Here is a 15857-nt window from a genome sequence, read left to right as displayed (position 1 = left end):
CATAGGCTTAATTAAGATGATATAAACGGTTAAAGCTTATCTATTCCCAATTACCAGAAGCCAGAAAAGAAATATACAATAATTTTATTTTTCATTTATTTATTTTTCAAGATTAAGTCTCACTCTGTTGCCCAAGCTGGAGTGCAGTTGCGTGATCTCTGCTCACTGCAACCTCCACCTCACGGGTTTAAGCGATTCTCCTGCCTCGGCCTACCGAGTAGCTGGTATTACAGGCACGTGCCACCATGCCTGGCTAATTTTTGTATTTTCAGCAGAGACGGGGTTTCACTATGTTGGCCAAGCTGGTCTTGAACTCCTGACCTTGTCATCCACCCGCCTCAGCCTCCCAAAGTGCTGGGATTACAGGTGTGAGCCACTGTGCCCAGCAAGAACTTTATTTTTTAAACTTTAAACTATCCACAATTAAAGGGGAATCTTCTTTAACTTGATCTTTTCTTCTATATTTGAAAAGTATCTCATCTTTGTCAAAATTTCCTTGGCTTCTTCAAAGTCACCTGAAATAGACAGAGACACTGAAGTCAGGCTTCATTTCAAGCAAGAATAAAACCAGCTCTGATGACTAGGGCAGCCATATATAAGTGGAGCCCTGGGGTCTGGAGGGCTTATCAATTCCTCAGTAAGACTGAGCAACTAAGAGGGAGAACATCTGGATTGTTAAGGAGACACAGGGATAAACCAAATGGGGTGGGAGTTGTGTAAGAGCATGTGTACAGGATTCACATAAATTAGAGAAGTTGATTCTCTTCAGGACAGTCCCAAGTAATAAATGGGTGGTGGAAGCTAGATGCAGGAGCTCATACCTGCTATCCCAGCATTTTGGGAGGCTGAGGCGGGAGGATGGCTTGAGCCCAGGAATTGAAGACCAGCCTGGGCAACAAAGCAAGACCCTGTCTCTACCAAAAATAAAAAATAAAAAATAAAATAAAAAATTAGCCAGGCATGGTGGCACATGCCTGTAGTCCTGGCCACTTGGGAGGCTGAGGTGGGAGGATCCCTTGAGCCCAGGAGTTTGAGGTTGCACTGAGCTATGACTGTGCCACTGTACTTCAACCTGGGCGACAGGGTGAGACCCTGTCTCTTTAAAAAAAAAAAAAAAGGGTGGGTGGTTGTGTTTTAAAAATTTCTCCCTAACATGTGGTGGTATACTGAGGATATGAAAGCACTGAATGCTTCCTCTATGCCAGGTGCTGAGGCATAGAGCTGCCTTCAGGGGGCTTACAGTTCAGGTGCTGAGGCACAGAGATACCCTCCAGGGGCTTATAGTTCCCAAGAAAGACACCTTTAGACTGGTGATTTTCCTTTTTTTTTTTTTTTTGTGAGATGGAGCCTCACTCTGTTGCCCAGGCTGGAGTACAGTGGCGTGATCTCAGCTCACTGCAACCTCCACCTCCCGGGTTCAACCAATACTCATGCCTGGGTCTCCAGAGTAGCTGGTACTACAGGGTGTGCGCCACCATGCCTGGCCAATTTTTGCATTTTTAGTAGAAGCAGGGTTTCATCATGTTGGCCATGGCTGCTCTCTAACTCCTGATCTCAAGTGATCCACCTGCCTTGGACTCCCAAAGTGCTGGGATTATAGGTGTGAGCCACCATGCCTGGCCAGACCAGTGATTTTCAAATGGGGATGATTTTGCCCCCATGGGGACATCTGGCAATGTCTGGAGATATTTTTGGTTGTCACAGCTGGGAGGTAGTACTGACATCAGGTGGGTACAGGCCAGGGATGCTGCTAATCATCTTACAGTACTCAGGACAGCTCCCCCAAACGAAGAATTATCTGGCTTACAATATCCGTAGTGCCAAGGTTGAGAAACCCTGACTTAGATAAGTAAAACACAATGTGAAGAGTGCTAAAATGAAGATATGTTATAACCATTTGCATCATTCCAGATGACTCCAAAAATAAAATATTAAGCAAAAAAGTCACAGGATATGTATTATTTATATAAAGAAAAATATGTGAGACTAAATAATATACTATTATGTACATATATGGTTAAAACTATCAAGAAAAGCAAGGGAATGAGTAACACAAAATTCAGGAGTGGTTACTGTGGAAGGGAGATGTAATGGCAAAATGTCAACCAGGGACTTGGAAGGCCTTGGTCGTATTTCATTTCTCAATTTAATTTATTTAACATTTTTTTTTTTTTGAGATGGAGTCTTGCTCTGTCACCCAGGCCGGAGTGGAGTGGCGCAATCTTGGCTCACTGCAAGCTCCGCCTCCCTGGTTCACGCCATTCTCCTGCCTCAGCCTCCAGAGTAGCTGGGACTACAGGCACCCGCCACCTCGCCCGGCTAATTTTTTGTATTTTTAGTAGAGATGGGGTTTCACCGTGTTAGCCAGGATGGTCTCGATCTCCTGACCTTGTGATCTGCCCGCCTCGGCCTCCCAAAGTGCTGGGATTACAGGCGTGAGCCACCGCGCCCGGCCTATTTAACATCTTTTTTGTATTCAAAAAATTTTAGGGCCAGGCGCGGTGGCTCACGCCTGTAATCCCAGCACTTTGGGAGGCTGAGGTGGGCGGATCATGAGGTCAGGAGTTCAAGACCAGCCTGGCCAACGTGGTGAAATCACATCTCTATTAAAAATACAAAAATTAGCCGGGTGTGGTGGCAGGCTCCTGTAATCGCAGCTACTTGGGAGGCTGAGGCAGGAGAATCACTTGAAACAGAAAGGCTGAGGTTGCAGTGAGCTGAGATCGTGCCACAGTACTCTAGCCTGGGCGAAAGAGCAAAACTCAGTCTCAAAAAAAAAAAAAAAAAATTAAGTTGGTAACACATGACATAAAATTCATCATGTTAGGCATTTCTAAGTGTACAGTTCAATGACATTAAGTACATTCACATTGTTGGGCAAGCATCACCACCATCCATCCACATAACTTTTTTTTTTTTTTGAGATAGAGTCTTGCTTTGTTGCCCAGGCTGGAATGCAGTGGCATGATCTTGGCTCACTGCAGCCTCCACCTCCTGGGTTCAAGTGATTCTTGTGCCTCAGTCTCCCAAGTAGCTGGGATTACAGGCATGCATCATCACACCTGGCTAATTTTTGTATTTTCAGTAAAGACGGGGTTTCACCATGTTGGTCAGGCTGGTCTCAAATTCCTGCCCTGAGATGATCTGTCTGCCTCAGTCTCTCAAAGTGCTGGGATTACAGGTGGGAGCCACCGCACCTGGCCTTCCACAGAACTCTTTTCATCTTGCAAAACTGAAGCTCTCTACTTATGAAATAACTCTCTATTTTCCTCTTCCTGACTCTATCCCCCCACAACCACCATTCCACTTTCTCTATGAATCTGACTACCACAGGTACCTCATATAAGTGGAATTATATAGTATTTGCCCTTTTGTGACTGACATTTCACATAGTACAATGTCCTCAAGGTTCATCCATGTTGGAGCCTGTGTCAGAATTTCTTTTCTTTTCTTTTTTTTTTTTTTTGAGACGGAGTTTCGCTCTTGTTGCCCAGTCAGGAGTGCAGTGACACAATCTCGACTCACTGCAAACTCCACCTTCCAGTTTCAAGCGATTCTCCTGCCTCAGCCTCCTGAGTAGCTGGGATTACAGGCATCTGCCACCACATCCAGCTAATTTTTCAGAGATGGGGTTTCACCATGTTGGCCAGGCTGGTCTAGAACTCTTGACCTTGTGATCTGCCGACCTCAGCCTCCCAAAGTGCTAGGATTACAGGCGTGAGCCACCGCGCCTGGCCCTGTGTCAGAATTTCTTCTTTTTTTTGAGATGGAGTCTCGCTGTGTCACCCAGGCCAGAGTGCAGTGAGGTGATCTCCACTCACTGCAAGCTCCATCTCCCAGGTTCACGCCATTCTCCTGCCTCAGCCTCCTGAGTAGCTGGGACTACAGGTGCCCGCCACCACGCCTGGCTGATTTTTTGTATATTTAGTAGAGACAGGGTTTCACCATGTTAGCCAGGATGGTATCAATCTCCTGACCTCGTGATCCACCCGCCTCGGCCTCCCAAAGTGCTGGGATTACAGGCGTGAGCCACCGTGCCCGGCTGGTGTCAGAATTTCTATCCTTTTTTTTTGAGTTGGAGTTTTTCTCTTGTCGCCCAGGCTGGAGTGCAATGGTGCGATCTCAGCTCACTGCAACATCTGTCTCCCAGGTTCAAGCGATTTTCCTGCCTCAGCCTCCTGAGTAGCTGGGATTACAGGCGCCCGCCACCATGCCACCCTATTTTTTTTGTATTTTTAGTAGAGATGGGGTTTTACCATGTTGGCCAGGCAGGTCTCGAACTCCGGACCTCAAATGATCCGCCTGCCTCAGCCTCCCAAAGTGCTGGGATTACAGATGTGAGCCACCACGCCCGGTCTATTGTTGCTTTTATTATTTTGAAAACACTTTGTTAGATCAATGAAAAAAATAAAAGTTTTAATTTTGCATTTACTTATTCCTTTCTCCAATGGTCTTCCTTTCGTTATGTAGACCCAAGTTTCTGACCTATATAAATTTCCTCCACTGTAAATAATTTTTTTTTTTGAGATGGCGTCTCATTCTGTCACCCAGGTTGGAGTGCATTGGCGTGATCTCGGCTCACTGCAACCTCCGACTTCCGGGATCAAGCCATTGTCCTGCCTCAGCCTTCGGAGTAGCTGGGATTACAGGCGAGCGCCATCATGCCCGGCTAGTTTTTGTATTTTTAGTAGAGACGGGGTTCCACCATGTTTGTCAGGCTGGTCTCGAACTCCTGACCTTGTGATCCGCCTACCTTGGCCTCTCAAAATGTGGGGATTACAGGCGTGAGCCACCACGCCTAGCCAATCAATTCTTTTAACATTTTTTTTTACAAGGCAGGTCTCCTGTCAACAAATTTTTTTTTTTTTTTTGAGATGGAGTCTCGCTCTGTTGCACAGGCTGGAGTGCAGTGGCACAATCTCTGCTCACTGCAAGCTCCGCCTCCCGGGTTCACGCCATTCTCCTGCCTCAGCCTCCCGAGTAGCTGGGACTACAGATGGTCACTACCAGGCCTGGCTAATTTTTTGTATTTTTAGTAGAGACAGGGTTTCACTGTGTTAGCCAGGATGTTCTCAATCTCCTGACCTCGTGATCCGCCAGCCTCAGCCTCTCAAAGTGCTGGGGTTACAGGCATCAATCACCACGCCCGGCCCAATTTTTTTTTTTTTTTTTTTTTGAGACAAAGTCTTGCTCTGTCACCAGGCTGGAGTGCAGTGGCGTGATCTTGGCTTACTGCAGCCTCCGCCTCCCAGGTTCAAACAATTCTCCTGCCTCAGACTCCCGAGTAGCTGGGATTATAGGCGCGCCACTGCACCTGGCTAATTTTGTCTTTTTAGTAGAGATGGGGTTTCACCATGTTGGCCAGGATGGTCTTGATCTCTTGACCTCTTGATCCACCCACCTCGGCCTCCCAAAGTGTTGGGATTACAAGTGTGAGCCACCGTGCCCAGCCCAAATTCCCTCAATTTTTATTTGCCTGAGAATAGCTTCATTCCTCCTTCAGGTTTTTTTTTTGTTTGTTTTGAGAGGGAGTCTCGCTTTGTTGCCCAGGCTGGAGTGCAGTGGCGTGATCTTGGCTCACTGCAACCTCAGCCTCCCTGGTTCAAGCAATTCTCCTGGCCTCAGCCTCTTGAGTAGCTGGGACCGTAGGCACATGCCACCACACTCAGTTAATTTTTGTATTTTTAGTAGAGCTGGAGTTTCACCATGTTGGCCAGGCTGGTCTCAAACCCCTAACCTCAAGTGATCTGCCCACCTCACCCTCCCAAAGTGTTGGGATAACAGGCGTGAGTCACTGTTCCCGGATCACTTTTTTGATATAGTTTGTTTCTCTAGAAAGGCAGAAATGTTGATTCTTTTTTTTTTTTTTTTGAGATGGAGTCTCACTCTGTCACTCAGGCTGGCGTGCAGTGGCATGATCTCAGCTCACTCCAACTTCCGCCTCCCTGGTTCAAGCGTTTCTCCTGCCTCAGCCTCCCAAGTAGCTGGGACTACAGGCATTGTGCCACCACACCCAGTTAATTTTTGTATTTTTAGTAGAGACAGAGTTTCACTGTGTTAGCCAGGATGGTCTCAGTCTCCTGACTTCGTGATCCGCCCGCCTTGGCCTCCCAAACTGTTGGGATTACAGGTATTAGCCACCGTGCCTGGCCAGAAATGTAGATTCTTAAAGGCATTTTTTTAAAGGCAGAAATGTAGATTCATAAGTATTTCATATCTCCCTATATAGCTATCATAGGAAGGTATATAATAGCTAGTTATTGAATGAATGGCTATGCCTCAGTGCTTGAAATTTCTTTCCATATTTAAGAAAGTCAAGAAAAGAAAGTACCTTGTTCAAAAGCACTGCTCACATTGTCAGTAAATTCTTTCTGTTTAGCTGAAAAAGAAAACCATTCTGTTAATTTTTCCATTGAAATAGACTCATAATATGAAGACAATACTTAAACTTTGTAATCATGCTGGTTTGAACACAACAAAGGAGGAAGTTTGTATTCAAGGGTAAGGCTTCATAACCTTTGTCTCTGTGTGTACCATGATGGCAGCTGCTGTTTAGCACAACTCTGGTTGACCCTAATAACACTGTTTTTCCAACCATGAAAGGTCTAAGGAGCAATCACCAAGGCTTATAAAATGGCTATAGAATCAGTTAAAAAAAAAAAAAAAAAAAAGACAAAGATATACTTTGATTATCTCCACGAAACAGTTTGGGTCTTCGACATTTCAGCAAGGAGAACATTAACATGCTGGGAACACCTATCAGTAAAGCATTACTGAGTGTTTGCAGCAACCACTTGCAAACTGTATAGCCTCTCAGGAAAATGAAAACATTTACATCATGTTGTGTCATAAGAGAGAAGATGCCAAACAAAATAAAGCAGCAGCTATCTCATATTTCTCTTGTTTCCTTGTTAGAAAATGAGGAATTTTCCAGTAATCTCATTTTCCAGATATAAATAGTGTCAGTCATTTATATGGTGTCGTCTTTCGAAGCACTGTCAAATACATTATATCCCTAAGGTAGGAAATGACAGGTATTGGGGGAATTGTCCCATGGGTGATGAGTGGAAGAGCTGGGAACAGAATCCAAGTCACTTGACTCCCAGTCCGGTGTTTGAAACTCATCTCTCAGGTAGCAGTTGGTGTCCACAAAAGAACAATAGACTAGGAACCTGGAGGTTCTTAAGCCCTGACCCTAAAATTAACTAGCTCTATGCCCTTGAACATTCATTTTACCTGGGCCATAGCAGATACCTTACAGGAGAAAATTTAGGAATTAATCTAAATTAAGGTCAGTGAGCTGCTCAAAGTCAAATGTTTACTATAAGGCTAGAATAAGTGTTTTTTTTTTTTTTTTTTTTTTGAGACGGAGTTTTGCTCTTGTTGCCCAGGCTATAGTGCAATGGTGCGATCTCGGCTCACTGCAACCTCCACCTCTTGGGTTCAAGCAATTCTCCTGCCTCAGCCTCTGAAGTTGCTGGGATTATAGGTGTGTGCCACCATGCCCAGCTAATTTTGTATGTTTAGTAGAGACAGGGTTTCGCCATGTTGGTCAGGGTGGTCTTGAACTCCTGACCTCAGGTAATCTGCCCATCTCAGCCTCCCAAAGTAATGGGATTATAGGCATAAGACACCACACCTGGCCTAGAATACATGCTTTTACATGCTTTATCTCATTTAACTTGATCCCCACAACCACCAGTACTAATATTATCTCCATTTACAGATGAGGAAATTGAGGCTCAGAGGAATGAAGTCATTTGTTCAAGGTCACGCAAAGTCAGTAGCACACTGCCCTCACTCCAGATCTTTATGCTGCCCTGCCGTCTAAAATTGGGCAGCTGAGCCCACTGACTGCAACTCCTGAGTTTCTCTTATCCCTACAACCCAGCCCTAATGCTGTCAACATATCTCCAGCTGACGGTCCCCTCACCACAAATTCTATATTACTGCTTTAAACGTCTTTTCTCATTACTGTTTGCTCATTTAGTAAATACCAAGTTCCTTTTAAACTATAAGTACTTTTCTGTGAGCTGAGGATGTGAGGGAAGCAAAAAGTAGACATGATTTCTCCTGCAGAACTTCCAGTCTAATGAGGGAGGCTGATATTGATCAATTAATGTCACATAGAACAGTAAAGTTATAACTGTGATTAGTCCTACAAAAGAAATAGCCACTACTAATAGATAGCTTAAAAAAGGCTTCTCTGAGGAAGTGATGATTGCCTTCAGATCTGAAGAAGGAGGGGTTAACTTAAATGGGGCGGAGGAGAGGAGGGTTTCAGGCAGAAGCAACAGGCCCTAGGGTAGGAGGGTGCCCAGTATAGATGAGGAACTGGAAGTGGTCATTGTGGCTGGAGTGGAGAAGGCAAAACAGAGAGAAGCAGAGGCCACGGCATCCGGGCCCTGTAAGGGATGCTAAAGAGTTTCAGAGCAGTGAGAAGCCACTTAAAGGTTTTTTGTTTTTTTTTTTCTTTGAGATGTGTTTTCGCTCTGTTGCTGAAACTGGAGTGCAATTGTGCAAACACGGTTCACTGCAGTCTCCACCTCCTGGGCTCAAGTGATCCTTCTGCTTCAGCCTCTCGAGTAGCTGGGACTACAGGCATGCGCCACCACATCCGGTTAATTTTTAAATTTTTAATGGAGATGGGGGTCTTGCTATGTTGACTAGGCTAGTCTTGAACTCCTGGGCTCAAGTGATCCTTCCACTTCAGCCTCCCAAAGTGCTTGGATTACAGGCGTAAGCCATCACACCTGGTCAACTGAAATAAGGCCCAGAGTAGTGATTAGATTTGGGTTTTGGCCGGGCTTGGTGGCTCACACCTGTAATCCCAGCACTTTGGGAGGCTGAGATGGATGGATCACCTGAGGTCAGGAGTTTGAGACCAGCCTGGGCAACATGGTAAAACCCCGTCACTACTTAAAAAAAATAGAAAAATTAGCCAAGCATGGTGGCACGCACCTGTAGTCCCAGCTACTTGGGAGGCAGAGGCAGGAGAATAGCTGGAACCTGGGAGGCGGAGGTTGCAGTGAGCCGAGATCATGCCAGTGCACTCCAGCCCGGGCAACAGAGCAAGACTCTGTCTCAAAAAAAAAAAAAAAAAAAAAAAAAAACACTTGGGTTTCAAAAAGATTCCAGCGACAGTGAAGGGATTTGTTAGATGGGGCCTGAAGGTACAGACAGACCAGTGAAAAGCTACTGCAGTTGTCCAGGTGAGAGTGAATGGTAGCTTGGAAAAGGCTGGTGGCAGTGAAAGTAGAGATGGGTGGATGAATTTGAGGCAAATTTAAGTCAGCTCTTTCAGATGTAATAGATTGACTATGGGCATAAGGAAGAAGAAGGTTGTTAAGGCCTCCTCAGAATTTACACTTGTGCAAGTGGTGTCACTCTCTTAGGGAACACTGGAAGAGGAACAGATTATTATTATTTTTTATTCGGAGTCACGCTCTGTCACCCAGGCTGGAGTGCAGTGGCACAATCTCGGCTCACTGCAACCTCCGCCTCCCGGGTTCAAGCGATTCTCCCGCCTCAGCCTCCCGAGTAGCTGGGACTACAGGCGCGTGCTAACATGCCCGGCTAATTTTTTATATTTTTAGTAGAGACAGGGTTTCATCATGTTACCCAGGATGGTCTTGATCTCCTGACCTCGTGATCTGCCTGCCTCGGCCTCCCAAAGTGCTGGGATTACAGGCGTGAGCCACTGCGCCCAGCCTAAGAGGAACAGATTTTTTTGGGGGGGAAAGGTGGGGAGGGGAGACACTTGGGAATTCCATTTTGGGTACAGTTGACATATATAAACTCCAAGAAGGCACAGTCTTTCTTGTTCCGTGCTGTATCCTCAGTGTTATGCACAGTGCTTGATATTTGTAGGTACACTACAAATATTTGTGAAAGTACGTAACTGAATATAGTCTAACGGAGAACCTTGGAATCTTTTCTATGTGGAATGGTTAATTTTATGTGTCAACTTGGCTAGGCTATGGTGCCCAGTTGTTTGATCAAACACTAATCTATGCCAGGCACATTGAGTCACACCTGTAATCCCAGCACTTTGGGAGACTGAGGCAGGTGGATTGCTTTGAACCTAGGAGTTTGAAGCCAGCCTGGGCAACATGGCGAAACCCCATCTGTATAAAAGACAGAAAAAATTAGCCAGGCATGGTGATGCATGCCTGTAGTCCCAGCTATCCAAGAGGCTAAGGTGAGAGGATTGTTTGAGCCCATGGGTCAAGGCTGCAGTGAGCTGTGATTGCACCACTGCACTCCAGCCTGGGTGATAGAGTGAGACCATGTCTCAAAAAAAAAAACAAAAACCAACTAGTTTAGATGATCCTGTGAAAGTATTCGTAGATGTGATTAACATTTATAATCAGTTGACTTTAAGTAACAGATGTTACTCTACATAATGTGGGTGGGCCTCATCCAATCAAGTAGAGGCATTAAGTGCAAAAACACGTTTTCTGGGAAGGAATTCTGTATCAAGACTGTAACATAGAAATCCTGCCTGGACTTTCAGCCTGCGTATCTACCCCTATAGATTTTATTTATTTTTTTTGTGACAGGGTCTCACTCTGTCACTCAGGCTGGAGAACAGTGGTGTGATCTCAGCTCACTGCAACCTCTGCCTCCCGGGCTCAGATGATTCTCCCACCTCATCCTCCCGAATAGCTGGGACCACAAGTGCGCACCTCCACGCTTGGCTGATTTTTTTCTTTTTTTGAGATGGAGTCTCGCTCTGTCGCCCAGGCTGTAATGCAGTGGCACGATCTCGGCTCACTGCAAGCTCCGCCTCCCAAGCTCAAGCGATTCTCCTGCTTCAGCTTCCCGAGTAGTTGGGATTACAGGCATGCACCACCATGCCTGGCTAATTTTGTATTTTAGGTAGAGACGGGGTTTCTCCATGTTGGCCTGGCTGGTCTCAAACTCCCAACCTCAGGTGATCCACCCGCCTTGGCCTCCCAAAGTGCTGGGATTACAGGTGTGAGCCACCACACCTGGCCTACACTTGGCTGATTCTTTTGTATTTTTTTTAGAGATGGGGTTTCGCCACATTGCCCAGGCTGGTCTCGAGCTCCTAGACTCAAGTGATCTGCCCTCCTCGGCCTCCCAAAATGCTGGGATTACAGGCATGAGCCACTGCGCCCAGCCCTACCCTATAGATTTTAGATGTGTCAGCTCCCACAATTACGTGAGCTAATTCCTTAAAATAAACAACCTTCTTTTTTTTTTTTTTTTTTTTTTGAGATGGAGTCTCGCTCTGTCGTCCAGGCTGGAGTGCAGTGGCCTGATCTCCACTCACTGCAATCTCTGCCTCTTGGGTTCATGCCATTCTCCTGCCTCAGCCTCCCGAGTAGCTGGGACTACAGGCACCCGCCACCACGCCCGGCTAATTTTTGTATTTTCAGTAGAGACAGGGTTTCACCATGTTGGCCAGGCTGATCTTGAACTCCTGACCTCAGGTGATCCACTCGCCTTGGCCTCCCAAAGTGCTGGGATTATAGGCGTGAGCCACTGCACCCGGGCCATTATATACTCTACGTTCATTTTTCACTAATCCTTGGACAAGTGTTCATAACAGCAATGAAATACATTCAGTGCTATTTTATCTTTCACCTTTGACAATGGATTCAATCTCTTTCATGGCAGCTTCACTTTCAGCTTCTGCGAGTTTTTCATTGATTTCCATTATTTCCATGAGGAATTGCCTGTCCATTTCATAATCTGTCCTTTCAGGAATCTCTATTCCATGGAGCTTTAGCTATTGGGGCAGAAAGCAAGAAAAATAAGTTGAAGAAGCTATGGGCAGAGTAATGTAAATCCTACTCATCTGTTAGGACATAATACCACTAATAGAGAAAACTGCAACTGTCCCGATAATGAAAGACTAAGGGGTATCAAAAGCTTGGACTGAAACAGAAATGCTGGAATGGGATTTCCACTCATGCTACCCAAAACTATCTGACCTTGGTGTGATCTTGGGGTAGTCATTCCTCCACTCAGAGGTTGAACTAGATGTTTGTAAAGATTCTATTCAATTATAAAATTTTCTAGATTGTAAGATACTTTTTTTTTTTGAGATGAAGTCTCACTCTGTCGCCCAGGCTGGAGTGCAGTGGTGTGATCTCAGCTCACTGCAACCTCTGCCTCCTGGGGAAGCAATTCTCTGCCTCAGCCTCCCGAGTAGCTGGGATTACAGGCACCCGCCACCATGCCCGGCTAATTTTTTTGTATTTTTGGTAGAGGCGGGATTTCACCATCTTGACCAGGCTGGTCTTGAACTCCTGACCTCGTGATCCACCCGCCTCGGCCTCCCAAAGTGCTGGGATTACAGGCGTGAGCCACCATGCCTGGCCTCTTAAGATACTCTGGAGAGGAAAAAAAAACAAAACAGAAAATGACTCTTAACTAAAAGCTACCATCATCAAATCCTTGAAATTCAGAGAAAAAAGCTAGAAAATCACAATTTAAAAAATGCAGTTGAGGCAAGTAATATTCACAGAGAAAATTATACTTGTGCTCTGAGGCTAAATACTATTGGGTCCCTGGATTTTTTTTTTTTTTTTTTTTTTGAGAGGGCGCAGTAGTACAATCACAGCTCACTGCAGCCTTGACCTCTCAGACTCAAGTGATCCTCCTGCTTCAGCTTCCAGAGTAGCTGGGACTACAGGTGTATGCCACCATGCCCAGCTAATTTTTGTATTTTTTGTAGAAATGGGGTGTCATCATGTTGCCCAGGATGGTCTTGAACTCCTGGGCTGAAGTGATCTGACCACCTCAGCCTCCGAAAGTGCTGGGATTACAGGTGTGAGCCACCATGCCTGACCTCAAGCACTCTTCTGCTGAATAAAGGGGACGCGGCTGTCCTACGCCATAATGGGCATCAGGACGTCATACACAGAAGTGTTGGGAAATCACCTTACAAGGTACAGTCCTCTGCTCAGGGGGGCCAGGAGGGTCTTATAGGCATCATTCACCAGGGTCGAATGCTTCTCTGAGAAGTCCTTTTCAGTCTGTTAGTGGAGATGAAGATAGTACTATTACCATCCAAATCACAAAGTTTTTTTTTTTTTTTGACGTTGAGTCATCCAGGCTGGAGTGTGCAGTGGCGCGAACTCAGCGCACTGCAACCTCTACCTCCCACGTTCAAGTGATCCTCCTGCCTTAGCCTCCCAAGAAGCTGGGACTACAAGCGTGTGTCACCGCACTGGGCTAATTTTTATATTTTTAGTAGAGACAGGGTTTCACCCTGTTGGCCAGGCTGGTCTCGAACTCCCGACTTCAAGTGATCTGCCTGCCTCAGCCTCCCAAAGTGTTGGGATTACAGGCGTGAGCCACTGTGCCTGGCCCACAAAGTTTTATAATATTCTAATGGGCAGGCACCTAAGGAAGTGGTTAAGTAGAGTTGGTGTGGGATGAGGTGACTTTATATTCAGCTGAAAGGTTTTAAGTTATCTGGGAAGTCAGACAAAAGCTGTGAGTGAATGGCAGCTCTGGGTCTGACAGGCTGGGGTCAGACTGCCATGGGGCAGACACAGCTGATTTTCCAGCTCGGTCCCTGATAATCACATAACCACAAGGCTACTGCCACCCAGTGTGCACACATATTTGGGGATTATTGGGGTTGGCCAATAAGCTACCTGAGACCTCTGGCTGAAGAAATCTGGGTGGACAAGACGCTGCAGTTGCTGGTACCTGTGCTGGAGCTTCGCAGTATCAACTCTGAAGGAACGGTTGCTGGAAGGAAATTGGGAGATTAAATTTATACAACAAATATTTAAAGGTTTGTCTACCATGAGCCTGGTTCTTGCTCTTATGGGGAAGATGCAATAACATATAAACAGATAATTTCAGAAAGTGGTAAGTCCTATGAAGGGACACAGAACAGAGTCAGAGAGTGTAGCAGATGTAGTGGACAAAGAGATGACACTGAGCTGAAACCTGAATGATGATGAGTAATCAAAGATCAGAGGAAAGAGACGTCCAGGTAGAATTGCAAGAGCAAGGACCTCGAGGTGGGAGCAAGATGGGGATGCCTGAGGAACTTAAAGATCAGCGTTACTGTAGCCCCTCATACATGTTCAGTGACTGGTGGGGAAGATCCCATAGTTAAGGGAAAGGGACATTCCTAAATTACACAGACAAAGATTCTTTGCCTGGCCAAACTTTAGTCAGATTTCTGAACCTTCTCCTAGGCCCAGATGTATGCTTTCTTGTAAAATCCAGTTTTGGCAAATAATCTTGCTAAGTCAGTTTAGCTAGAATCCTCGATCCTCATATTTTTGATCATCCTAGATCTCTGATCAGATTCTTCATCCTCTACTATCCCCCAGGTGGTGTCTGAGCAGCCTGGCCTGTCTTCAGCAAGAATCCCGTTAGGTCGGTTTAGCCAGAATCCCGTTTACTCTGCTCCTTGGCTACAAATTTCCTTCTGCCCATGCTGTTTTTGGAGTTGAGACCAATCTCTCTCCCCAACTGCAAGACCCTATTGCAGTGGCCCCTCTACAAGATGGTCTTGAAGAAAGTCTTTCTGGTGCTTGAACAAGTGTGACTGAATCATGTTTTCTTTAATACCACCCTATCTTTTCCACGGCCCAGGTCCCTTCATCCCTGTCTCTTCCGGTTTATTTTAATTCAACCCCTTTCACATTCTACTCCCAGAGTCTGTCCTATTTCCTTACCAGTTCAGCTCTATCCACACTGCCCCGTCTCTCCAAGATCCTCAGCCTCAGGGGGAAAAACCATTTATTGGACCCTCTCCCTCCAATTCTCACTTTTCCCTCAGGCCTCGTCCACAATATTAAGCTTTTCATGCTTTACTCCCTAATCTCAGATCACACTTCTGCAGTCCTTTCTTAAATACATCAACCCAACTTTAAACCTTTCTGACCCTATTCATTCAAGTCTTCCAGTCTCCCAGGACCTGCCCCTCAAATACCCTTTCCTCAAGTTCCGCCCCTCGACTTCTCCTTCCCTTTCCCGTAGGTACCGCCCCTCAAATCTCCCTCCCCTCTAGCCTCGGCCCCCCTATTTCCTCTGACTTCAGCGCCCGCCCCTCCAGTCCCGTTCGTCTCCCTTCTCCACACCTCAACGCTGCTTCCCTCAGTCCCCGCCTCTCAATTTCCTCCTGAGAAATCAAGACACTTCTCTCACGCCTGCTCTCTAGACCTCCGCCCCCCGATCAGTCCCGCCTTCTCTTCCGCAAGCCAGATCCGTCCTCCCCTCTCGCAGGCCAGACTTCGACGTCTCTCTCGCCCGGGCCCGTTTCCCGAAACCGTCGCTCGTACCAGTCCATAAGGCTGAAGTAGTCTCGAGTGGGGTCAGGTGCCTGCAGCGCTCGGCACTGTGGGCAGAAGAACCTGTCCTCCCGGCCGGGGCCCCATGGGCCGCCGCAGTTCCAACAGCGGGGATAATTGCTTCCCGCCTGCGACGCAGCATCGCAGCTTAGCGGTCTCCTTCTGGGAACCCCTGTCGGCCAAAACCCCCACACCCGGAGCAAAGCCCCGGCTCTCCCCCGCCACATCTGGCCGGCGGCCTATCTAGCCGTGGTCACTCGTGGGGAAAAGCGAAGAGAGCGTCCAACCAGACTAATGCTGCTGATTGGCTGGGGAGTCGAGGGGGCGGGATCACCCAAGGGGAACCCGGGTTCTAAGTTCCGCTCTGCCTTCTAAACTACAACTCCCAGGAAGCATTGAGGCGGCGCCTGACGGCCACATCTGCTGCTCCTCATTGGTCCGGCGGCAGGGGAGGGGGTTTTGATTGGCTGAGGGTGGAGTTTGTATCTGCAGGTTTAGCGCCACTCTGCTGGCTGAGGCTGCGGAGAGTGTGCGGCTCCAGGTGGGCTCACGCGGTGAGTCATA

General features: G+C 46.7%; 2 protein-coding genes across 10 annotated transcripts in view; one reads left to right on the top strand and one right to left on the bottom strand.

Annotated features, from left to right (window-relative positions):
- Positions 1-360: 360 nt before the first annotated feature.
- HSCB (HscB mitochondrial iron-sulfur cluster cochaperone) lies at positions 361-15599 on the bottom strand. Of its 4 annotated transcripts, XM_055374093.2 has the most exons (7): positions 15285-15598; positions 13638-13734; positions 12921-13010; positions 11614-11758; positions 10036-10127; positions 6332-6379; positions 361-515 (listed from the first exon to the last, which is right to left on the bottom strand). In XM_055374093.2, the coding sequence occupies exons 1-6, from the start codon at positions 15518-15520 to the stop codon at positions 6350-6352; spliced, it is 690 nt and encodes a 229-aa protein (XP_055230068.1). In that variant the 5' UTR covers positions 15521-15598; the 3' UTR covers positions 361-515; positions 6332-6349. The 4 variants fall into 4 exon arrangements, with proteins under 4 accessions (XP_055230068.1, XP_004063272.1, XP_018874298.1 ...); XM_004063224.5 differs by lacking the exon at positions 10036-10127 and having other exon boundaries at positions 15285-15599; XM_019018753.3 differs by lacking the exons at positions 10036-10127; positions 15285-15598 and adding an exon at positions 14679-15021.
- The window catches only part of CHEK2 (checkpoint kinase 2), a 54345-nt gene continuing 54076 nt past the window's right edge, over positions 15589-15857 (top strand). For 5 of the 6 annotated variants that reach the window (XM_055374091.2, XM_031005586.3, XM_055374089.2 and 2 more), the window contains exon 1: positions 15589-15847. The gene's annotated coding sequence lies outside the window, so the exon portion shown is untranslated. The remainder of the gene's footprint in view (positions 15848-15857) is intronic. The other variant, XM_055374092.2, reaches the window with a different exon arrangement.

Source organism: Gorilla gorilla, chromosome 23 (assembly GCF_029281585.2).
Source record: "Gorilla gorilla gorilla isolate KB3781 chromosome 23, NHGRI_mGorGor1-v2.1_pri, whole genome shotgun sequence".
NCBI lineage: Eukaryota > Metazoa > Chordata > Mammalia > Primates > Hominidae > Gorilla > Gorilla gorilla.
This window is presented reverse-complemented; position numbering and strand designations above follow the sequence as displayed.